Source organism: Pipra filicauda, unplaced genomic scaffold (genome assembly GCF_003945595.2).
Source record: "Pipra filicauda isolate LSUMZ 115617 unplaced genomic scaffold, ASM394559v2 scaffold372_size707771_pilon, whole genome shotgun sequence".
Taxonomy (NCBI): domain Eukaryota; kingdom Metazoa; phylum Chordata; class Aves; order Passeriformes; family Pipridae; genus Pipra; species Pipra filicauda.
The window spans coordinates 460961-486415 of NW_024104501.1; the positions used below are offsets into that span (position 1 = coordinate 460961).

Here is a 25455-nt window from a genome sequence, read left to right on the forward strand (position 1 = left end):
GTTCTTTTACCTTGCCTGGAATGGGATCCCCTTAGAAATAACTACACTTGGCTTGTGCTTTGAACATCTTTCCAGCACTGATATAAGGCTTTGCATGGCTTTGGTTCATTTGACATGAATCATCCATCCATCAGAGATGTGTCACAATCTGGAAAATTTAAGAGTTGAGTCTGAGCAATGACTCCCTTGTAATCAAATGAAAAAATAAAAGGAGGTTGAATATGTGCCTCGCCTATGCACATCTTGACAAAGTACTATCAAGGGCAAAACTGGATTGCATTGCAATGCCATAGGTGTGAATATTATTCTTCGGACCAGTGGTTCATCTAATCAGCATCCATCTGGACATATTGTAGGATCCAGGGTCGATGATGCTACAGTGATCTCCTCACAATCAGACATATCTGTGGAAATATTTTTCAAAGTCTGTCCCTTTAAGTGCTATTACTTGTTTTGGTCCCAGATAAACTTATGTTCTGCCACTGTTCAGTTTCTGACAAGTTTCAATGTCGAAATTTGCCTATGTCAGAAATAGGTAACAACTGAGCAGAGATTTCAGGAAAAAAAAAAGTAATTTACAATAAATTCCTGAGTATTTCAAGTTTTCAGCCTGAGCAGTTTTGCTGTGTCACTCATTTAAGATCTTTGTCCCATGTTGTATCTCCTGTTTAGACTTTGACAGGTTGAGATGCGCACGCAGGGACCCTTTTCTTGGTGCTTGCAGTTAATTTGGAACTCAGCAGTATATATGTAGCTATTAGTTATTTTCAGTGTGCATTTCTTTGCTTCTGTCAACAGTAAATTTAATTTGCCATTGTGTAAAGAATTTTCATACAGCTTCTACTAAGAAATAAATAAGTTTGTGCCAGCTGCAGATTTGTTTCTTTTTTATTTACCTCCTTTTCCACAGCACTGACAATTATGTGAGATGGGGCTCCTTAAGCAGAGTGCATGCATTGTTTTCTTTGTCATATTGAAAAAAAAAACCACAGAATTTTGATCCCATTTTCTGTTTGCTGCGTTTCTATCAGTTTTTAATTTTTTTACAGCACTTTTTCTCCTGTTATGATTTTTATAGAGCTATTTGGTAAAGTGCTTCTTTAAAAGGCCCTTTCAAATTCTGACACCTGTTTTCTTTTATCTGGTGTTTTGTTGTATCTTTGTAGATCCAAGGAGTCCTAGTACATTTGATTGCTTATAGAAAGAGTATTGGATTTATATTATCATATTTTAATAACTTCTGACATTTATTTCTGTTAAAGTGCCTGACAGTGAAGTAAGGTTTCATTAAAGAGATACTAAAGAGGTCTATATGTTACCTTCCACTACTATAGTGACTGTACTCTGTAGGATAATGTATAATGATAGCATAATTTTGCTAGCAAATCGACTTTCCTTTTAAGAATTAAGTACAGAAGTAAATGTTTTTAGGATCACCACAGTTTGTATTTTATTCGGTGAATAATGTAAGTTAACTATTTATGTATCTTTTAGTAGCTATTGCAGCTCTTCACAACTGTTTACAAAGTAAACTGTACAACACTCCCATTAATGGTAGCATGTCATTACTCCTGTGGTAAGGATAGGGAAAATCCAGGCCTGATAACATCGCTTTTCCACCTTTTGTGCTTCAATGCAGTACATTTGTGTGAAGTTCAGACTGAAGATAGTTAAAGTTTCTTTTAAAGTTACCATTTGCAGGATCAAAGTGAAAATCCTTGAGATTGGGTTATGGCTCTAGACGTTTAAAATCATCTGGAGAGTCATTAGAACCTAAGTTGATTGCATTCAGAGAGCAGGGAGTGTACATGCCCCTCATCAGCAGTGACAGTGGGAGACTTGAGTGGCTTCTCAAAAAATGAATTAGGGCTCTTCTGCCAGTGCTCTGAAGCCCCCTTTCTTCCCACTTGCTTCTTGTGCAAATCTTTGCAGTTCTCAAAGAGACAAAGTCTATTTTGTTGATGGAGACACAACGGTGGAATAGATGGAAACTGAGTTAAGGGAGGATGCAGTACCAAATGCAGTAACCAAATACTAAGGGAAAAATGAATGAGAACATGAAATTGTAGAACACAATGTGGAATGATTTATGCTTAGAATTTCATTCTGCACTTGACTAATATTAAACTGTGAACAATGTTCCCACTACTGATTAGGAAAGGGGTCTGGGTATACCATTAACAGAGGGAAAAGTTAAGTCAGTGAAAGATTCTGAATTCCTTCCTCAGCTTTCGTGTAAATGGGAGGGGAAATATCAATATTGGCAAATATTGTTTCTTTATGGCCACTGAAGCTGTTTGACCCCTGAAAGTTCATCTGGCTGGGGAACTAACTGAACCATAGCATCCATTTGGATTTGAAAACACATGATGGATTTAAAGCAGGAAGAGCTTTTTAATGAGAATTTCTGGTCAGACCACAGACACTTCACAAAAATTTGTAAAGTATCAAAGAAGCTGGAAATGAAGGTACAAAATTGAGAATAAATTGTATGTCCAAGGTACTTTTGCTTAACTTTAGAGATGAGAAGTTCCAGCATTATAGTAAAAATATCTGACTAGGCAGATCAGATTGGGCAAGAGTTCTATTTTTTCTGATTATTTTCCCATCCTTTCCAGCAGTAGAGGCCTTGTTTGGGAGATCTACTGTGTTTATCACTGGCAGCAACAGTAAATGGGTAAAGTCAGGCAGAATAATGACTGATCTATGAAATGGCTCATTTTGTTAACTAAATTACAGGTTGTACTGTGGACAGAGGCAGCTGGCAGGCAGTGTTGCCCAAGCACCAACCCTCACAGAAAGTAAAATATGTACTTGTCTTTCATTAGTGCACACGGGATCATTATCACCATTACCCAAATATGATGATTGCATGTGTCCCCTGAGAACAGCTGCAGACAGAATGGGTGGACTGAGCAAAGAAACAAGCTACTCTGCTATCAGGAACTGTTCAACTTGCAAACATATCTGTAAATATTTCAGATATTTCCACCACAATTCTTGGGTGAAGTTTGCATTTATCTGGACTTCTCTGATTCTGGGATCTCTGCGCAGTCTACACCATTTAATAAAAACATTGTTATTTTCATTTGAAAGAGAAAGAAATTGGGGCAAAAATGCTATTGTGCTTCCTGCAAGTTACACAGCAAGTCGCTTCCAACATAAGAGATAGGACTAAGATCTTCTGACCCGAAGCTCTCCAACTAATTTATTAAACCATGACTTCCTTCACAAAAACAGATGACTTGCTGTTTTGCAGTCACTGGGCTAAATGCTCTGCCAGCTGTCTCTCTTTACGTGGTGAGCAGCCATGTGCTACTGGTGCTTTCAGAATAGATCCAATGAGAATCTTCATTTACTCTGTAATAAATCCTGTAAGCAAGAATAATGTGATGTTTTCAAAAAGAGAGCATGAGGGAAGCTGTTTACTTTTCTTAGCATTTAATGCTTTTCTCTAGTAACTATTAAGATTAAAAAAGCTTCTCTTCAGCAGATGTTAGTTGAGATGAGTGGGCCTAATTTTGAAAATCAGGTTAAGCATTTACTGCTTATGAAAACAGGACCCAAATCCATGATAAAAACTTTTAAGAAGAGCTCCTGTATTCAGAATGCTAATTTTGAACACAGAAGTATTATCAATCTGTTCCAGAAGGGAATTTCTAGGCCAGTAACTTTTACCAAGCAAAGCCAACACAAGAAGAGGAAGCAGCTCCCTGTTTGGACTTCTGCAAAAATTTCTCTCTAAATTAATTAGAGAGTTATCAGTTCATTTTATACTCTAGAGCACAAGAGTCTTTATTCTTTGTTTCTTGACAAGAAAATTACATCCTTAAAAACTTTTATCTGTATGAATTTTAACTCCTAATTTACTGGTCTCAATAATATTTTGCAGCAAATATGTGCTGCAAATGTTAGATTGTGAATAAGTGTTGTGTTTAAAAAGAAAGTAAATGGATAACTTAGCTTCATTAGTTGTCCGTTAATCAGAAAAATTAATCAAAGTGCTTAACTTCTCAGTTTTGTACATTATTTTGTATATCTCTTGCTTTCTTTCACATTTTTACATTTTCTAGATTGAAGTATTTTAAGTTTTTTGAGACTTTCCTATTACAAAAGTCTGCATAACGCTACTAGTTTTAGCTTTTAATTCAAATCTAAGTAATCCCAATAAGGATTATTTTAGATGATAGCAATGTTGTATCATATTGCAATCTGGTTAAATGTTGGTAAGCGATGTAGGTCCTCGTGCTACCTAAGTTATTGTTGGCATCCATTTATCATACTTGAAGACTATTCAGCGTTAACACTCCAGCAGCCAACAGAAAGGGAGATCGTAGAACTGCCCTTCTGCTGCTTAAAAAAAATGTTTACCTGTATCTATGCAGAAGCTTAACCTGTGTTGTGTGGACACCAGCTAGTGTGGCTGTCAGATTGGGTGTGTGCTGATCGATCCTATGAGCTGTTTTTGGAATGTGGGTGCTGAGCAATCCTGAGGTCAGGGCTCCTGCACACACAGCCTGCCTAGCCCTAAAAACTGATGGGTCTGAATCCGTGAGCATTGTGGTGATGGTTCAGGCTAACTGAGAGGGCCCTTTTGTCGTGCTGCTCTGCTAATCTGTTTCTATATCTTATTTTCCACTTAATAGTAAAATTAATGAAGTGAAAACCAAGCATCCTCAGAGCTCAGCTATTAACTTAATTAAAAAGAAAATATTTAACATGACATTGTTAAGGTCAGCATGCTCAAATGTGACCAACTGTAGCTTTGAAATACCATTTCAAACGTCTTTAATTCAGCACTCAAGAAAGTGGCTGATTTAATAATCCGGGAAACTTGGCTCTGATCACACGCACTGTACCTTTAGTAACATGAGTCACTGTGTCTGTTCTCTTTTCCAGCTATCTCAGACACCTGGTAGAGGCACTGATCTGTGCTAGCAGTAGTATTTTGGTACATGGTGTTGATGCTTTTGTGGGTCTGCCTCCTCCTTTATTTCCCCATTTTTCCTTTTCATAGCTTTATGAGAGGCTCTTCAGGAAGGAGCAATTCAGACCATTGTTTAAACCCTGATATACGAGACAAAAAGCACTATAACTTATAAGTGACATACACAAATGGAACTGCAGACTGTTCTCCTGAAAATTGCTTGTCACAGCAAGAAAAGTACACATAAACCCATAGTCAAAAGAGGGAAATGTTCTGAGACGTTAGTGGTCAGGACCTGGTATTGTGGCTTACATCATTTCTGGAAAGTGACTGATCTGGATATACTAGGGCTATTTGAGTTGGACAGAAAATAGTTCATCTTTTTGACAATGAAGAGTAGAAATCCTTGATTTGTGTTCAGTTAGCAAATGTGGCAGGGTTAAGTGCAGGTTCCATTTGTGTGTCAATGCAATGATAGAAAAGTGGCTTTTGCAAATAAACCACAGGCAAATCTCCGAAAATAATGCAGGATACCCAATCTTCCACTGTTAACACAGTTTAAGAAGACTCAGAGGATCAATTTAAAGCAACAGTTTTCAAGCCAAATGTATTTCTAGATAAACATCACTGAAGTCAAAGGAATGGTGCCAGGATTAAACAGTGCCCTAAATTTCTAGTTAGCAGTTGAACTCAATCCACGCAGGTAATAAAAGAAGATGCCCATTCTTTTCTAACTGTTTGGTAGTCTCCAGCAAATGAGTTAGAGTCTCAGCCCAACTGATAGTGGTTGGAAAAGTTGCAACTCCTCAGAAACCAGTCTGTTTTTAGTATACACTAAGAATAATTTAGAACTCCTTACTGGCCATCTGTCCTGAAAACATGAAAAGAGAATGTGTTGTAGGGTTTGAATCTCACTTCTTTTCCTTGAAGTCCTTTCAGAAGGTTCTTTGGCTAGCAAGGGTACCACATAGGGAGTTTTCATTGCTGTTTGTTGCATGCTGTTGGATACTTAAAAAAAAAAAGGGGGGAGGGAGAGACTAATTAAGTATTGTATCTTTCATGTCTATAAAATTATCCAGAAAAATGGGGAGACACTTGGCACAGCTCCCTCTCTTGCTTTAATCCAGACCGAGACATAGCTACTGGTTTTTTTATTTCCCTCACCAATTTTTTTCTTTTCTTTCTTGAATGCAGCTCTTGCCATTAACCTTTCTCATAAAAACAATAAAGCGTCTTTCATGCTTCCTTCCTATTTCAGATCATTCTGTTGGAGAAGTGTTTGCTAGAAAAGGGGACAAGGTTTTGATGTTCCTTTTTCTTCTTGAAACCACCTACCTAGTCTCATAAAGAAAGAAAAAATATAGCTCTGAAGGCTGAGGGAAGTGCATGCCTCCAATACCACCTTTAAGGTTGCAGAGTTGTTAACCACTGATTGTGATACTGAACCCACTACATTAGGGTTGCATCTATGTTTAACATGCAATATTAAAAACAAAATCATCCCCAAACACTTTTGCTTGAAAGAAGAAAGTACATCATAGTAACAGTAAATGATAAATGCATTTTAAAAAGCACCAAAATATAAGATTCAAATAACTTTGCCTGAAGAAATGATATTCAACAAACTTTCCCTTGCCACCATGTAACACATGCTTCAATGTCAAGAAAAGTCCTTATTAAAAGGACCACAGTGTATCTCTCTTGATTGTAATTCTTCTTATTGTTCTCTTGAGATAACACTTCCCAAAGTTTGGCAGGGAGCTTAAGAAGACCAATCTCTTTAGCAATAGCCAATGATCGCACTAAGTAAATATTTTATACAAAATTAAAAGGTAATGATGTATCTTTTTTAAGATAATAGTAGGCCCCATTAGTTACCAGTTAAAAGTGGTTATGCTCTGCATGTAATTTCAGTTTGAAAAACCTGCATATTTCATCGTCTAGGAAAGATCAAAATAAATTGAAAACACAATAAAGCAAGTTTTAAACTGGACATATTTTTAGAATTTGAATGTTTTCCACTGAAGCTAATGTTGCTGTTTGTATTAGAAAATTGTGTCTTCAGATAAAATGAATATCTAAAGTTTAGGTTTATAAATGGTAAGAACATTTCTGCTTTGTCTCATTTTTCATCTTTTCTGCTTCCTTCTTTTTTTTCAAAGGAAAAGAGATGATGAAAATAAATATAAAATGGAAGAATAAGTTATATGTCTAGAAATTCAAATGTTCTAACAAAATTTCAGTAACTAAATAAAGCCACTGTCATTTTTTTAATTAATTTTATTAATTTTTCATTTTACTACAGAAAAATCTGGGAAGTTTAAAAGCCAGCATGGTGCAGATTTTTTAAAATCTTTGATACTTTTTTTTTAAAACAAACCTGAAATTTCTAACCAGCTGTTATGCTCCCTGAAGGATTCTGTCCAGTTATTGATGGTCCCCTTTCCCACACTGGGACAGTGCTGTTAGTGTTTGAAGCTTGTTAGTGAGAAGCTGTGCAAACCCTTCTGAAACTTTGAGAACCGTGACGCAGGAAATCGCTGTGCAGTCAGGCTGACATTTGTACCCATCTATTTAGGGAGACTGCAATTAGGCTAACTTGTGTTGCTGTGTGAAAAAAGATCATCGTGATTTCATGATAGAGAACTGCAATCTGCTTGTTTTATCCGTCCTTTAGCGCTAGTATAGGTTATCTCTGCATGAGGGTTGGTGTTGCATGAATTCCCTGGAGCTTCTTTCAGTTATGTCATGTACTTAATTCTTCTTTGGTACAAGGGCATGAACGATGTTTGGTGGATTAGCTTAAACTTCATATTACTAATTCCAAAACAATTGTATTCATCTTCTGAAGTAGAGTCTTCAATTATTAATATTGTAATAAAGTACAAAGCAATTTGAGGATAGTGATATTTATTTAGAGGAGCAGTGAGATTCCACAGAGATGAACAGGACTATTGCAAAAAGCAGACACATATGCTATTTTGTTTTGTTTTATTTTTCTCATCTTTTTCCTACTGTAAAATGACTAAAACTAGAATACATGATAGCTGTGAACACAGGGAATCCATACCAGAATTCCTTTTTTCCTTTTCCTGAAGTGGTCCCACAGGCATACTCATATAGTGTGCCTTGTTTTGTTGGTATTTTCTTTATAGTCTGACAAGGCTGTGTCCCTAGCATTATATACTAATTTGCAGAATAATCTTTTGAATCCTGAAGATGTGCGTTGTCCTCAGGTGCATTTGTTTTGTCTGTGAAAGCCAGTGCTCTTATAAGAAAGAGGTAAATGGCTCTGTTTTCACTATTATATAATTTCTGATTATTATATAATTATATAATGTGAGGGGAGTGAGGGACTGGAACAGGTTGCCCAGAGAAATTCTGGGTGCCCCATCCCGGGAAGTGTTCAAGGTCAGGCTGGATGACACTTGGAGCAGCCTAGTCTAGTGAAAGGTGTCCCTGCTTATGGGGGCTGGGGGAGAGACAGGAAATAGATGATATCTAAGGTCCCTTCCAACGCAACCCATTCTGTGTTTCCATGGCATATTTTTAAATTGACAACACTAAAGATTCTACTGAACTGGGTTGTAGTTGCCCTTTAAAAAGTTCTTGAAGATCATAGGCATAGGTGTAGGAGAGATATTGAAAGGATGTGACTCCTCTTTACACTATCATGCATGGGCATAGGCAGACCCATCAGTAGGCTGAGAAAGCAGGTAATTTTTAATTATCTAGTCAATGGTTTCTTATCAAGGGGGTCAGTGAAAAACAGCTTCTTCTCTTTTAATGTAAACGTTCAGAAAATATGTGACAAACTGTCCAGTGAAATCATTCTGAGATTTGACCAGACTGCGGAGAAACCACTTCCAGTTACAGTGTAGTTAGGTCTCTTAAATGAAAAGGATGAAAGATGCCAAGAGGAATGAAACTGGGAATATACTTTGAGAAGAAACAAGTCCAAACTCTGGTATGGCAAGAGGGAGAACTGTGTGAGAAGAAAGATTGTCCAGGATTAGTGTTAAAACTGTTCAGGAGGAAAAAAAAGTGGCAATAACTTTTAATCCCATAGGAAACTAGATCCCAGTTAGTGCAAAAGATTAAAACATTGGCTTCAGTGGCAGCAGTGGTCGGGTGACTCTGTGATGTGCAGGGTATTCTGTTATTCTTCAAGGCCTGAGATGCTGCACTCCAATGTGCCTTACCATTGAAGCTGTAGTGAGCATCTCGCTCTAGGGACAGCTGCTGATCTTCATTACCTTATACTTCTGTGTGTCCCAGCAACCAAAGCGCCTAAGTGATTGTTTTCTAAAGCACTCAGTTATCCAGTAAGGTAAGTTTTTCAAGGAACAAATGGGATTCATAGTGTTTGATGAGACTTTTACCTAGACCAGCCTCACCAACTGACCCCAGCTGCCTGATTGCATCTGCCAGAACGATTATTGGCTATAGCCCCTTTCCAGCTAAGGCTTCTCGGCTTCCTCTCTGCAGGCAGAGCTAAAAAGCAAGCCATAGGAGTGGAGGTGTGATCCTATAGATGTGGGTAAGATGTAGAGGTGCAAAAATGAGGAAGGTGATCAGCAATTTGTTCTGTCAGACTGGCTTGCTAACCACCATACTGCTTTGATTTTTATTCCTTTTATCAGGATCTGCAGTATCTGCCTTCCAAGCCCGAACTCCCATGCCATATGCTGCCAGTACTGTCCTCCATCTGCATGAAGAGCAGTCACAGACAACAGTCGTAATAGCTGGCCACAGACATCCATCACCCTTATTGCAGCTTCAGTTTGTATTTCACAAGATCAGCCTGTTACAATTTAATTGTCTCTCCCAGTCACCTAGTCAGGTGGGTAGATTTTGTAGGAAGGAGAAAAGATGGAGAGTTGGGGCTATAGTTGTATCATTGCAAAGAGATGACATATGGCACATCTTACTCTTATTTTTTTAAACAAAATGGCAGTTCTTTAAAATCTGATTTTTAAAGACTGTGTTATTTTGTGCTGAACATACAGTATCAAGCTAAATCCTTTTTCAGATCTGGGTCCTCTGTAAGGTTTTCTCCTGAACAGAAATGTCAGGGTTTGACCTACTAATTTCAGCAGCATGCTGACAAAATAATGAATGAAGAGAGGAACTCTGTTCTTGTGCTTGGATAATATTTACTTAGTGTTGCCAAATCATGGAGTGCTGGACAAAGGCAAGAAAATTTTTCCTTCCAGTATGTAAGCACAAACAGTATAGTCTAAATCATATCAGTCCTGTAGCTCTAAATTCCTTTGTCTGTTTCAGTTCATTAAAAAAACCCCAAACTCTTCCTTGATCAAGGAATGGACATCTTAGGGCCCTTTTTGTATTGATCTTATCTCCCATGCTCTGAGCTGCCTTTTCCTAATGGTAGTTACAATGGTTTACAAATGGGGGATTATCTGTAAAGGTGGTCCTTTGTCCCTTCCTGCAGGCCTGATGAAACAACTTCTTCACATGGAAGCTAACATGAACGAATGAGTGGCCATACGGAGAGGGAGGCTGAGTCAAGGAATCCATCCTCACGCTAAATTCATTTGTGTTTCTCTCCCACTGTTTTCAAAGTGTTTACAATCTAGAGGACACTCATCATCTAAGGGGGGCTAGGATGGCACTAGGATTAAGCTTTTTCCTGGAATGTACGGAGGAGAAGATATCAGGAAGAGGTACAGAAGCTGAAATTGTGACATTAACGTTCTCCTTACTCACTTCTCCTTTCCACACCTAGTATGCCAAAAAATGAGTCCTGGAAGTACTTCAGCTTTTTCTATGGCATCCATTCCCAATAATCAAGTTTCAATTTGACATCAGGAGTTCTGATTTAACTAACATAATACAAATTTGGCAGGGGGCTCGGGTGATACCACTTGGCCAAACAACTTTACAGTAAGCAAATTCTTACAACACAAAATAAATATGCAAATTGCCAAGTTGTAACTTTTCCCCAGAGGTCTATCTTGATTCAATAAAATTCTCATCCTTGTAGGAAAAATGAGTCTTGATGTAAGGTACTGTTTCCAACAAGTTTCATTTGCAACCTTTTGACTTTTGGTGAAGATAAATGAAAAAATGCCTATAGGCCTGGAGGGGCCAAGTGCCACACTGGAGGTAGAGGTGCACAGGTTGAAGGACCTAGAAATGGGCACCACAAAGTACTAGACAGACATCCCCCAACACTGGATTGATGAAGAACATGCATTGACCTAGATAAAAGGGGTGTCAAGGAAAATGGGTAAATTCTATGTGAATTTATTTAGTAGTTACTGCATCCTATGTGTATGTTAACCATGGATGTTTGAAATGTTCTTGGGTAGCAAAGTCAAGGTAATGTAAATTACAAGGTGGTGTTTTAAGAATGAAAGGACATTTTATTTGCTCTGTTCCTATAACATCTCCTGGTTCCTGCAAAGTTTTGGCAAGTCATTTATCTTTGTCTCTGCTTTCCAACATGCAGATGGTATTGATGGCCTCCTTTGTGAGTGTGTGTTCAAAGCACTATGTGCTTCTCTTCTCCTTTTCCATCTCTGTCTAATATTCTGCTATTCCTTGCCCAGTAGTGCTCTGTCATAGAATCTGTAGAAGATTAAATTATTTTGAGTAATTAGAGTATTTTCAGTAGAAATATAAGTTTCCTATACTGCAATGTTCATGTATTTTTAATTTTCTACTCCCATTAAAAATATTAGGAAACCACTTTGATTCAGCATTAGAAAAGCCTTATGCTGAAGTCCAGCCACATCTCAAAAGCTACGTTATAAGCACTTTAAAAAAATTTGCAGTTTAAAAAAAGCAAGCTTTGAAAAGCTAGAAATAAGCAGTTATTGAATTCGAGCACTGTTTATGTTTACAGATACTCACATTTTCCTCATTGTCTGTCTGATTGGAGAGACCTATTGAACCTTAGCTCAAACCTCTTGCTTTTCTGGTAAGGAAGACTACTTTGTTTACTATAGGCTATTGATATTATACAGTTCATGGAATCTGTTTTATAGATTTCAAAAGGAACATAGAACATAGGCCCTGGATGCATTAAATTCTATTAGGATTCTACTCTATTAGAATTCTGTAAAGAAAAAACACTGAGAAAGGAAAATATAGTAATATATAGTGCTTAGTCATATAATATCTTTGAACACATATTTTTGGAACACTCTGAAACCCTACAGTACTCTTTATGATTAAGAGTAGAAGAGAGTTTGCAAACAAATATACTCTAGGCAAAACCAAGTTTAAATAAATAATTTTGTCCAAAGCCTCTTCAGCCCTTGCATTTCTATATCTACTGCACTTGGGTTAATTAGATGGTGGCAAGTTGATATTTGTGATCACCTTTCCTGTCGAACAGCAGTGTCCTTTTTTAATGCTATCTTCTTGACAAGTGCTCACTTTTCTGTGGGTTATGGGTTGAGTTGACAGACTCAGTTGACAGACAGTCCTGGTTGCTATACTTAGTGATATATGCTGTGCCTTCAGCTCACTGACATCTCACAACTGTGCCAATGCTCTTGGTAAGGAAACCTAGTAGTTAAGGTACATGGTTTACTCTACACAGCCTGTAAGTATCAGATCTTAATTCTGTTTTTTATGTATATGTTTGGTTTGCGTGGCAAGGTTTTGGGGGGGAGGGGGGCTACAGGGGTGGCCTCTGTGAGAAGCTGCCAGAAGCTTCCCGCATATCCGACAGAGCCAATGCCAGTCAGCTCCAAGACAGGCCCACTGCTGGCCAAGGCCAAGGCCATCATCGAGAGTGGTAGCACCTCTGTGATAATATAGTTCAAAAGAGGGAATGGCCGTGTGAGAGAGCCCGTGTTAGAGCCTATGGTGAGGCAGGCTGTGGAGAGAAGGTAGAGCATTTGGGAGTAAAGTTAAGCCCAGGAGGAAGGGGGGCCTGGGGAGAAGGTGGTTTAAGATTTGATTTTAATTCTCGTTATCCTACTCTGATTTGATTGGTAATAAATTAAAATAATTTCCCTAGGTCGAGTCTGTTTTGCCTGTGACAATAACTGGTGACTGATCTCCCCCTGCCTTTATCTCAGCTCATGAGCTTTTGTTATATTTTCTTTCCCTGTGCAGTGATAGGGAGGCTTTGGTGAATACCTGATGTGCAGACAGGTTCAAATCACCGGTGTAACTGCCACTTTAGCTTCTGTCAGCGCAAATTATTGGCAATGTTATCCAGTGGATTAAAACTCCAAGGGAGACGTTGTGAGATGGATGGACATATTTTCTCCTGGAAGATCTGTGCTTTGGAGCAAGTTGCTCGTTCTTGTGCCCTACTACAATCTGACTTGCTACTGCAGTCCTTTCTTTATTGAGTGGATGTGACGTTTTAGCAGCTGGTCATAGTTTTGTTTGCATGGCAGGACTTAGAAACATAAAGGTAAAGGCCTGCTTTTCATCAGCCAACTTCTGTAATGCTGGAGGAGTGCAGCAGCTTGGGCATGCTTTGAGTTTAAAATGCAGCACACAGTATGCATTGGCTCAGTCCTCTAGAGAAACAGAAGCTGACATCAACATTCAGAATAGTTCCTGTTTCTGCTCTAGTCCAGAATCGTATCTAAAAGGTATCATTTCGCAAAACTTTCCAGAATATACGATTTATATTTTCAAAAGGCACTGTCAGAATTTTTAATTCTAATTATAGTTGGAGTTCACACCATCAGATAGGGCAGGTTTTTATGATGCATATTGTAATGTGGGGGAAAAAATTAACCCTCTGAATAATGTATTTTCTAGAGAACCAATGGACAGGTATCACTTTCTTAATTTGTTTTGCATTCTTTTTCCCTAGGAAATGCCCTTTATCAGCATGTTGCTAATTTCTGTTTCTTTACTTGCATTATGATATCTGTACTCGAGTGGGATTTGTAGACTAGTGGCTGGAGTTCCACCAGCTGTGTAATAACAATTGCTTTCTGCAAATTATGTGGCCTAAACACACCTGCATGTGTTTCTTGTAATATTTTAGTGCTTGGTAATTGACTGGCAGTATACTGGTGCTTTCCTAGCTCATGGGAAAAAACATTTATTTGGGTACACCATCCTAGACGCTGAATAGCATGGAAGCAAGCCTTCCTTTTAGGACTGCTGAATACCACTGATTACTAGGCTCAGCAGGCATCCGTTAGAAGAGCAACTACATATTAGTTATTATATATATATTAATTAATATTAATAATTTGTACTTCAATAACATCTGGAGGCCCCACTGGATACCAGGACTCCAGTGTGGTAGATAATATACAAACATACTCTTTGATAAGCCTGTGACTTCATAGTATGAAAAGAAAAGCTGGAGGGAGAGAAATGAAAGTGACTCATTCAAGGTACAGCAGAACAGCGGTAAAAGCAGAAATCTTTTCTGTCTTTCAGTGGTGTACTCTAACTAGTCTTGGCTACCTCTATTAGTGAGTTAAAATTTGAAAGGTCTCATGCTGCACTAATAATATCACCTTACATGAAATATGGAAACTTGTGGTACAAAATTAATTCCTGGGTGTATTTCTGTTGATATTATGTATTAATGTTACCTAAAAAGCTGCAGTGATACATAAAGCTCTTACCCGGTGCAGGGTATCTGATCTGAAATAAACAAGCAGCTTTTGTATCTCATATCTCTTCTTTGGCTGAAATATTTTGTGTGCTTTGTTGTACATAATTAATCACTCCTGACCCTGATAGAATTGTCACAGATTTGAGCTTCTTGTCCATTTTTTTTCTTTGGCTTGTCTTCAGGGTAGTTTTGTTTATAAAATAAACTTTTATTAGACAAAAGGCAAAGACTGAAAGAGGGAAAGATGATGGGAGAGAAGGAGATAAGGTAAAGCAAGAGAATGGCAATTTCACATCCCACTGGTAACTCTTTCTGTAACACTGCGAAGGTGTTTGGTTAAAAAAAAATTTCAAGAACAGAAAAGAGTAAGACATGCTTTAGTAGCACTGTATTGCTGTACTACAACTTCTTGTAGTATGGGCCATTAAAGAAGTATTATATTGCAGTCTATGTTCCACATAAACAGTCAACTGGCAAAAAGAAAGACACTTTGGAAAGCCTGCTAAGCTCTTAACAAGGAAACTGGTATACATTCTACTTGAGCTAAATAATGTAATGTATCTCAAAACAAAGGGTAGAGATCATCTTTCCATATGAAGGAACACTCCCAGGGAGCACTCCTGAATTAGACTGTTTGCCGTGGTGAATAAGGCTCAAATATGAACCCCAATGGTAAGATTGTGGCCAAAAGACATTATGTGGTCTTTGAGCATAAAAAACAAGTAATTTTGTAATTTCTGTAAACCAAAGTTAAAAAATTTTGGTACGTACTTTTGAAGAAAACTATAGGTAAATTAATGGAGTTACAGGGCCATGGGGAATTTTAAATGAAGGAACCTGGTTCCAAATAAGAAACTCAGAGAGCGGGGTGGTTTTCTCTTATGCTCTATAAAGCTGGGGAGAGAGGTTTGCGGTCATGGAAAGATGAAGCTGGAACCTTAAGTCATCTGCTTTAGAATTTTCTTGCTCTGAGGCAGGACTAAATACAGCAGCCTGGCCTTGACAAATGTTTATCTAAACTACCTTTTGTAAACCTTCAATGGAAAAGATTAGACTATCGTTAATCTTTCTCAGTTTCAGTGTTTCACCACTTCATAAAATGAACGAGAATCAGTAAGAACCTTCAAGAAAATTTTGGCTTGAACACAGACTTACAAGTCATGTATGATGCTAGATGGTTTTTCAGTATAGCAAGTAAAAGTTAAAATATCTGCTTTTCAGGAAGTACTGAGCAGAAAGTTATGTTTGCATTGTATTCAATGGCTCTTGATTGACTTTCTTCCCATGTATTTGTCTATTTTTGAGCGTATCTTAGGCATCCGAAAAATCCCGTGACAGTGACTGGCACAATTCAATTATGTACTTTCTCAGAAGGTACTTTCTTTGCTTAAACATAATTACAAAATGATTTTATTATATATTTGTAGTTCCTTAAATGTGGTGAGTTGATCTTGGCTATATGCCCCGTCCCAGCGAAACTGCTCTATCCCTCCCCTTCCCAGCTGGACAGGTGAGAGAGAGTAAGATGAAAAACAACTTGTAGGTTGAGATAAGGCAGTTTACTAAAGCAATAGTGAAAGTCTGTGCACACAGACTCAAAGAGTATGCAAGCAATTTCTGGCTACTTCCTGGGAAGCAGGGCTTCAGCACGCGGAGCGGTTTCTCAGCAGGCAGCCATTGTAAACAACAAATTCCCCCCCTTCCTCCTCCTTTCCTTCGCTTTTATATCTGAGCTGATGTCATGTGGTATGGAATATCCCTTTGGTTAGTTTGGGTCAGCTGACCTGGTTGTGTGCCCTCCCAGGATCTTGCCCTCGATGGGAGAAGGAAGGAATGTTGAGAGACAGCGGTGATGCTGTGTCAGCACTGTCCAGCAGTAGCCAAAACACTGGTGTGTTGTCAACACCCTTCTAGCTACCAGTGCAAAGTACAGCACTGTGTGGGCTGCTATGGGGAAATGAACTCCATTGCAGCCAGACCCAATACATTGAGTTATAAAGAAATAGTGCTGAATCATTGCTTTTTTATGATTCTAAGTATACACAATTTCAAGTGTGATACTTTTTTTAGCTTTCTATATCTCCTCTTTTTTCTTTTTGAGACGGGCTGTAAAGATCTGTGTACTGTGTTAAAGAATTAAAGTCAAAGATCCACCATTAAATTATAACAGATTTTCCTTTTGTACACCATTCCTTTTCATTATAATTCTTGTCATTCCAGTTGCCTTTTTGACCATGTTCAGCGCTGGGCCAATCTCATCAAAGAAGCAACAGCAATGAATCCAAGGCTTCTTTCCTCAGCTTTAAATGTTCAAATCACAAATAAGTGTTGCTCTAAAATATGTCCTATAATTTAACAAAGAATCAATTCAGACAAGATATATTGCCTCATATAAAATTTTAGAGGAGTCTAGATTATATCAATTGTCCTTTTTAGCCTTATAAATTATGTATCTCTGAGAATTGCTTCTTTTAAAAGCCATGCCCCCAAAGGGTAATAATTTCTGTTTATTTTGTCCTCTGTGCATGTCATTCTTTCTGATGAATAGGTTTGTAACTGGAATTTAGTAGATCTGGTTTAGCACCTTAAAGAAGCTGTAGCAAGCAGTATATAACAAAAAATTACCTACTGTTCCTTATAACAACCCTCAAAAATCAGCCAAAATTAGCTGGCTTTCCCCTTAAAAACATTTTTTCTTGTTTCAAGGTAACTGTAGAGTGTTGGCACCCTGATTAAAAGCTTCCAAGTCAGGTGAGCTTCAGTGCCTGTCATTTCTTTAAGAGCATTTGATGCTTCTGTTGATTATCATATTTGCCAAGGTGACCATACTTGTACTTGACCATTCCTTCCCTTCCACTTATTTGAATAAAGCAAGACTTCATCCAATAAGCTTTCCCTTTACCCAGCTCTAGAGTTTTGTACATATTTAATCCTGATTTCAGACTTACCTCTCAATGATATTAAAAACTATACTAAATATGACCAGCCAGAGAGGAGTAGAACTAACTGCCTTATACTCTGTGCTGAACACAGGTTCTAATATTTCGCCTTCTTAAATCCATTGATACACATATACTGGAAAGACTTGTCCAGCTGTGCATTTAGTTCTAGTTGCTGCCCAGAAAGGTCCTCTAAGCACAATGGTGTTTTTTACTATTTTCTTGTCAACAGCAAGTTGAAGATGAGTCAGCAGTTCCCTGGCAGCCAGGAGGGCCAACCGTGTCCTGGGAGGCATCAGGCAAAGCATCACCAACCGGTTGAGGGAGGGGATTGTTCTACTCTAGTCGGCACTGGTGCAGCCTCACCTGAATATTGTGTGCAGTTTTGGTCACTGCAATATAAGAAAGATATTTAGAGTATCCAAAGGAGGGCAATGAAGATGGTCAAGGGCCTTGAGGGGAAGCCATACAATGAGCAGCTGAGGTCACTTGGTCTGTTAAGCCTGGAGGAGACTGAAGGGAGACCTCATTGCAGTCTACAACTTCCTTGTGAGGGGAAGAGGAGGGGCAGGCACTGATCTCTTCTCTGTGGTGACCAGTGATAGAACCCAAGGGAATGGCCTGAAGTTGTGTCATGGGAAGTTTAGGTTGGGTATTAGAAAAAGGTTCTTCACCCAGAGGGTGGTTGAGCATTGGAACAGGGTCCCGAGGGAAGTGGTCACAGCACCAAGCCTGACAGAGTTCAAGAAGCATTCAGATGATACTCTCAGGCACATCGTGTGATTCTTGGGGATGGTCCTGTACAGGACTAGGAGTTGGACTTGATGATCCCTGTGGACCAGCATATTCTGTGAGAGCAAAGAACTTTCTGAGTTATTGTTTACAGTGAGAGTTCACAGGAAGTGATTTGATGTTGTAGTAATAAGTGAATATGCTCTGTGGAATATACATCTATACCTTTGGCTCTCCTGGATACCTTGCCGACTTTAGCGCTGTTGTGCTAAGTCCCCTAAACCACCTGAAGTTAGTGATCCTTCAGCTGGACTAACATCCAGAATCAAGTTTAAGGCAAAGCAAAAAAAAAAAAACAACCAGGCAAGCAAAACCCCAAAGGAAATCAAGCAAACAAATTCTTAAGAATAAAGTGAAAACAATTCTGAAGAGGGAAAAATCTCTTTTTAAATACATAGACTGAAACTGTGAGGAGCCTAAGTTAGAGAAAGTCATTCCAGGAAGAGCAATGTTTGGCTTTATAAGAAAACAAAGCAATTTTCCTGAATTGAGAGGGCAGCACAGTTGAAGTGTACTCATGTGGCATTTGTGGGGAAAAAAACTTTACAAAACCTTCCTACAGTGCAAAATGACTTATATTACTAAAAGAGCTTGTATTGCTTTCAACTGAGAGCAGTAAAATCAGCAGTGATCTGCAAGAAGGGGTAACTAGGAGTGTTGTCTGCCAGGTTTGGGCTGATGTCTAGCCATGTTGGAACCAGCCAGGGTGGGAGGAGGAGGCAGTCTGTGCAGTAATGACTATTAAAAAATAATGAAGTAAAATGAGTGTGAGAAAATACAGTTACCCCAGTAACTGTAATTCTAGTCAGGTTTCAGGTATGTTTTATAAATGCTTTATTTTTAATTTTACATTTATCTCCAGAAAAATAAGCAAAACAATATAAAGATACTGGGATAAACTCTGCTTTCACTTGCATCAGGAGGAATCGAGTTTCTTCAACAAATAGCTATTGATTCACATTGATGCAGCTGAGAGTAGGATTTGTCCTAATGCTCAGAGTTCTCTCTCTCAGGTTTTGAAATTAAATGGTCTCTACATGCAGGAACAAACATATTCTTTCGGTGTGGATTATTTGAATCTTAGATTAAGAAAAAGAAAACCTAATGGTAAAGTCCTTTTCAGAACAGAGTGCATGTGGCTGTTCATGTATGTGTCCTCTCTAACACACTCCAACCGCTCATCTTACAAAACCACTGCCAACCCCATTTTATTTTCTTTCTACTTGATCTGCAACAGAAAGACAGATCCCTTCAGAATGTAAAGGCACAGCATGAAGAAAGCAAAGGCCTGATAATTTGCATGCAGACAGGCTCTAGTTCTCTTTGAATGGAGGGAAACAAAAGAAAAAAAACATACCTGCAAAAATGTCAAACCTCAGAAATTTTCCTCAAACCCCTTCAGAGGAAAGGAGTTGGTTTTGGAGGAGCTGAAAGTAGAAACTGAGAAAAGCTTAGGATCTGCTCCTCTTGAATTGTAGTTGCTCTCAGATCTGAAAGGTTGGGATTGTGAGGATATCACCAATGTTTAAGTAAAATATGTCTGGATTTGCAGAGTTTATAGAGCTTGGAAAAATAGGTGACTATCACCCCTCTGTCCCAGGTGAAGAATCTGTTTAACAAAAAATGCTTAAGGGCAAGCAATAAATTGCAGATTTCCTGATCCTGTATATTAGCTCCTGTATTGTTTATTAATGTTCAAAATATTTGATAACAATGCATATAATGACAAACTGTTGCCAGGAGCCTGAGTAGAATAGAGGGGTCAAGGGGAGGCCTTGTACAATTTTTTTTTTTAAGTACTTTGCTTTTTTTTGTTCTTATAATTTATCTACAATCATTCCATTATATGATCATAATTACTTGTCTGAAGTCTTAGAGACATCATGACAGAAGCTTATCTCCAGAAAGTCTGTAAGCAACAGAACAGTAATATGGCTTTTGAGGGCAGCAATTTTATGGGACAAATCAACACAAGTCAAATTCTTGAGAAACTTTAAAAATCCTATTTGGCTCAGTAGCCTTAAATAAAGAAGAGGAGAAGTAAAATACAGACTGAATGCTGAGTTCACCTCATTATTTATAAATAAAATGGTTCTCAGTTTTCCAAGATATAGTGCCAGCACTTGATGTCTCTTCGAGATTTCAAAAACATTAATTAATCATTGTCTTTTCATGGAAAGTTTTTGTGGCAGCCCAGTAAATACCAATACAGAGAGGAAAAAATTCACACTTAAATGTTTAAATTCTCTTGAGCTCTTCTGGACCATGTAACTTCTATGCTCTTTGTGGCTCTGCATTCATCTTTTTCCTTGCTGTATGGTTAGGATTTTTTTTCTGTAACTGCAAAATAAACTTTAAAGGTGGTCACTCTAAAGTCAACTTTCTTTGTCACATACTTACTGGTCTAGTCAATACCTTTGTATTGTAATGTGGGAAAAAAAAAACCCTAGCTGAATGTGTGGGGAAAGGAATGAAAGGTCATGTCCATCATGAAGTGCTAAACTTTAATGGTAAAGCTTGTCTTCGAGATTTAGAAGGAAGGTGGGTCTTGGTAAAAGCTGCTTTTAGTGAGGTGTCGTAATGTAGGAAACTAGAATAGAAGAGATGTTGAAAATAAATCAGGGATTTGCCCGCTGTGTCCATGGTCACTGTTCTTCACTGGAGGATTTTCTTTGTGCTTTACTTTACTTTTTTTTTTTCCATCCAGGAATCCATAAACTAATTGTTGCTTTTTTCATAGTGTCTGGTGCCCTGGAGATATAAAATACCATGAATAAACTGCATCTTGAAGTCTGTGTGTGCAGTTTGGCTTCAATAGCCCTACTTTCTGCATATTGTGTTATACTGTGTTATATTGTGTTTTATCCTGATAACTGGAACAAAACCTTTTTCATTACAAGATTCTACTCAGTCCAAATAAGAGTATTAAAAGTTGTGCTTCTGCAAAATTTTTGTTAAAGAGTCACAAAGATCTCTGCCCAGGGGTGATCTGAAGAGAGCTGGAGTAGGCCTTCCATCAGGCCCATGGGGTTTTTGGAGTTTTTTTAGACCAATTTTTGCATTTCTTAGTTGCAACAAAGTGTTATACTACTTTTAGAAGGGCTATGTTCTCTTGGCTCTGGGAGGGGTGGGCAATCTACTCGGGATGACGGCAGCATCGGTTTGCTCATTTCCCTCCTCTCTCCATCAGGCTAAAGGCAACTGGCAGTTTACAGTCCTTTACTTCCAGAATCTTATCCCTTTCCCAGTTTGCCCTCTTATCATTAGCCCTTCAAATAGGTCTTTTTCTTCAAGCCCCATGAAAGGGAATGGTGAAAGGCTCTATTTCCTTTTCCTCAAAGAAGAGATCAGAAACATTTTCTTGTTCTTCTCACCATCTTCTTCCCCACTTGCAAGTGAGAAAATCTTTGCCTTGCTAAGCCTGTAGGGCTTAATTCACTCTGCTAAATACCTCTTAATCCCTGCCTCTTCTGTGGTGGTGATCTTTTCCATTAGACAAGGTGCAGCTCTTCATCTTACCTGCTCACCAAGGTGGACTCTTATTACAGCAGCCACAGTTTGCAAAAGAAGTTTGATGTATTGATGGTGATTGAAAAAGCTGTATTAGAGGTTGTCCAGGAGGCTGATGACAGGGCAGCACCTTGCTAAACCACAGTATCAGTATCTGGGTTACTTGGTCAGTAGATAGTATTTGAGTCTTTGAGGAAAAATTAATCACTTGTTCTTTGCTAATTGCTATGCAAGTAAAGATAATTATATGCTTGCCAGCAAAAGATTCACTAAAACAGTGTTGGGAGATCACTTCACATATCAAAGAAGGGGTAAATCTGTGCCAGCAATGCTTTTACCTGAAATAAATCTCTGTTAACTGAAACCTCTCTTATTTTTGGGGTAACATTAGAGAAGAAAGGTTGGTTGTTTTCAAATGGCATCTGAGTTCGTGAATCTGCTGGGAGCAGCAATCCACTTACCTCATGTTCCAGTGTAAAAAGGAAGATGATACTGATGTCTTAAAGGAAAGTCCATCCGAAGCATAACAGTGCTTGAAACTGCGTGTTTCATGCAGTACATGAAACTGTTCCTATCATGCTTACATTTAGCAGAGTCTAAAATTTACCATTGTAATGAGAGGAAAACCAAGATGCTTACAGTTGCAGTGCTAAACTTCAAGTAGTTGAACTACAATTCATTACCTCTTCAGCTACAAGACTGTTTGGTTTCCTTTCCTAATAACAGTGTTGTAGTTTGATACCAGGGGATTTGGTGTTAGGAAAACAAATGTCAAAAAAAGAAGTGAATTGAAGATACAAGGAAGTTGTAGTGCATATTTTGGTATGAGTAAACTTTGAAATGTAAGGTAAAGCAGGAATCAGAAAGGGCCTCTCTGAGAAATTGAAATACGTCCAGGCATTTTAAGAAAATGGAGTTTTGATAACAGGAGACAGGAGTAAATCCAGGAGAGGAATCCGAGGTGGCCCTCAAGTACAAGAGGAGAGGTTTCTTTCTTAGTGCTGAGATTTGCTAATGCAAATGTAGTAAAGTTAGGGTAACAGCCCTGAAGGATGGAGTTCTATGCCCACCAAGCACGTATGTAAGGTAGTAACAATAACAGAATTGTCTCTCACCCCTTTAGTATATGTCAGGGTTTTTTTGAAGAAGGTGTATTTGCATACAGCATGGCCATCTACTCTCTGTTGTTGTTTCTTCCTTGCTTTTTCTATTAAGACCATCAGCAGAGTTTTGCCAATTTTATAGTATTGATGGCTAGCAAATGCATTGGCTTCCTGTATGATACATTACTTCTGCCTTTCTGCACCAATTCTGGATCTGTGCAGTACACCTAATATGCCTTCCTAATTGTTGACACCAGCATACTGTTGAGTGACATCAGCCTCTCCTTGTTGAGTGTTTGAAGATGCATTCCCATTAACTGTATATTGTACAGTGACAAGAATTTCTGGCACTGTTTAAATCAGTAGTATTAAATGCAGATATCTAATGTGAAGATGTTCTGGGCATGTATTTTACAGTCTAAGGTCATTGAATATGGTTGTTGCTTGAACTACATGAGGGGAGCTGTAGGAAGAAGTGTTGTGGCTAGTACAACGGGCTTTGCCTGCTCTTCTCTTTCAATCAGTACCTGATGGAAAGTTTTGGGAAAACACTATGGAAGACTGTGTTATTGGTTAGGCACTGTGTGCTGTGTGATGTAGAAAAGCAAAAGACTGGCTGCTCTTGTCTTTTAGGTATTTTAGCAATTAGGTTCCCTCAGGTTGTCAAAGTCAGCTAATTAAATTTTTCACCCTTCTAATTCCATCCATCTTTTTGCTGCATTTTGCCTGCTCGATCCCAGTTATTTGTTTTGGGGTGAGGGCTGTTTGTTTCCCACGCAGAATAACAGAACAAAACAGTTGGTGGGATCCAGGCTGACTGTGGCTGTATTTCAGATAACAGGTGACTTGTAATAATCAGTAGAGATGTTGCTCAAATAACTATTTATCCACATTTCCTGATTTTAGTTGCCTTATTTCTCACCTGTCTTCTGTGATGTTTTACGGGAACAAATGAGTCACTGTCTTCAGCTGAATGCTGTAGAGTGTGAAACACAGTGTTTATTTTGAAGCAGAGCCAATGAAATGCGTCCTGACAAAGCTGAAAACGATGCTTCTGTGTATTCTTCAGTGCCATCTACCGGCATAATTGCCCATTAGAGATTTATAGGCGAAGAACATGCTCCTAATCGCCAGCAATTTAGAAACATTTGTTTCTTTTTTCTTTTATTTTAGGAGCAAGGCAAGATTGGTGTAGTCTTCAATATTGGCACAGTGGATATCTCTATTAAAGAGGAAAGCACACCTGTAAATGATGGCAAATACCACGTAGTACGCTTTACCAGGAATGGTGGCAATGCCACCCTTCAGGTTGACAGCTGGCCAGTGAATGAACACTACCCCACAGGTAAATATTTTTTTTCTTTTTGTTTTTCTCTGTAAGTGTATCTGTACCTATAAACTCATGTTTAATCACAACTGGTTGCTATATAAATCTTTGTTACTTCATCTCAACAATAAATTGACCAGCCTGGTAATGCTTATTGTGTCTCTTGGAAAACAAACTAGTGGTCCTTTACACCGGAAGTATAAGCACGCCAGCTGTGTGGTATGATGCACATAGATCCTGCCATTTCAGAGGTCTCTAAGTGAATCCTGATTCAACAACAAACTCGGTTTTGCTACTTGTGATATTTTCTAAATATTTAGGGGAGAGAAGTTTCGCACAGACCTTACAAAAAGGAGAAGTGACTAGCGGCATCCCAGATACTGTGTATATAGATATGGAGTTGAAATGTAAGGAATGTGGAAGATTAGGCAAGTATTTGTTCAGACCTTATGCTTGCCTCCTAATTTTTCATCATCTGAATTTCATTTTCTCTTTTAGGTTTGCGGATACAAAGGTTGACATCTAACCAAAATGACAGCTCTTAGTTAACTTTTAAGTCAAAATGTAGTGGAACAATTAATTATCTCTTTGGAAATTATCACCCTAAATCCAGCAGAAATAGTGAACAACTGGCTTTTGAGACACTCTTGAGACTCTTGAGGTCACATGTTTTATCCTGCCACTGGCAAATCACAGCCTTGTGATGCTTTATGTCATTATGCTAAAAGGTCAAACTCACTCCAAGTGAAAAACAGACTGTTGTATATGATACTGACAGTGCATAAGATAGCTGAGCTATGATGATGTGTATGGTTACAAAAGGCAGAATGAGCACAAGAAAAGAATTCCAGTGTTAACAACATTCTTCTTATTCACATGTTGTTGTCTAAGTTCAAGCCATGATCTTACTGGTTTCCAGTATGAAGTCTAAGCAACTTTCAGTTCTTCTTTTCTAGGTTGTACGGTACTAACTCACTAACTAAATAGTTGTGTAGGAGTTGTTCAGAAGAAACAAACTCAAATTATAGGAAATACCCTAACTTGATGTTACATACTAATTTATGTGACGTTACACTAATGAATTACTCTAAGGGGATGATTTAATCTCTTCCACTCCCTCAGAAAGTGCACAGGAAAGTTTTTAATGTGAGGACTCTATGCTCTGATGCTCTCTACCACATATTCAACACGGCCCTTTGTCAGTGTTTTGGTGAAGTGTGTGCAAAAGGGTACACTTCAATTATTAACCTTATTTCTGTGAAAAAAAATTATTTTGAATAATG

At 38.3% G+C, this 25455-nt stretch overlaps 1 protein-coding gene across 8 annotated transcripts in view; it reads left to right on the top strand.

The window, feature by feature from the left end:
* LOC113987441 (neurexin-3-beta) overlaps nucleotides 1-25455 on the top strand; it is a 562088-nt gene that overhangs the window by 398897 nt on the left and 137736 nt on the right. For all 8 annotated transcript variants that reach the window (XM_039384773.1, XM_039384772.1, XM_039384774.1 and 5 more), the window contains one exon: nucleotides 24019-24190. In XM_039384773.1, the coding sequence (XP_039240707.1) occupies nucleotides 24019-24190 (172 nt within the window). The remainder of the gene's footprint in view (nucleotides 1-24018; nucleotides 24191-25455) is intronic.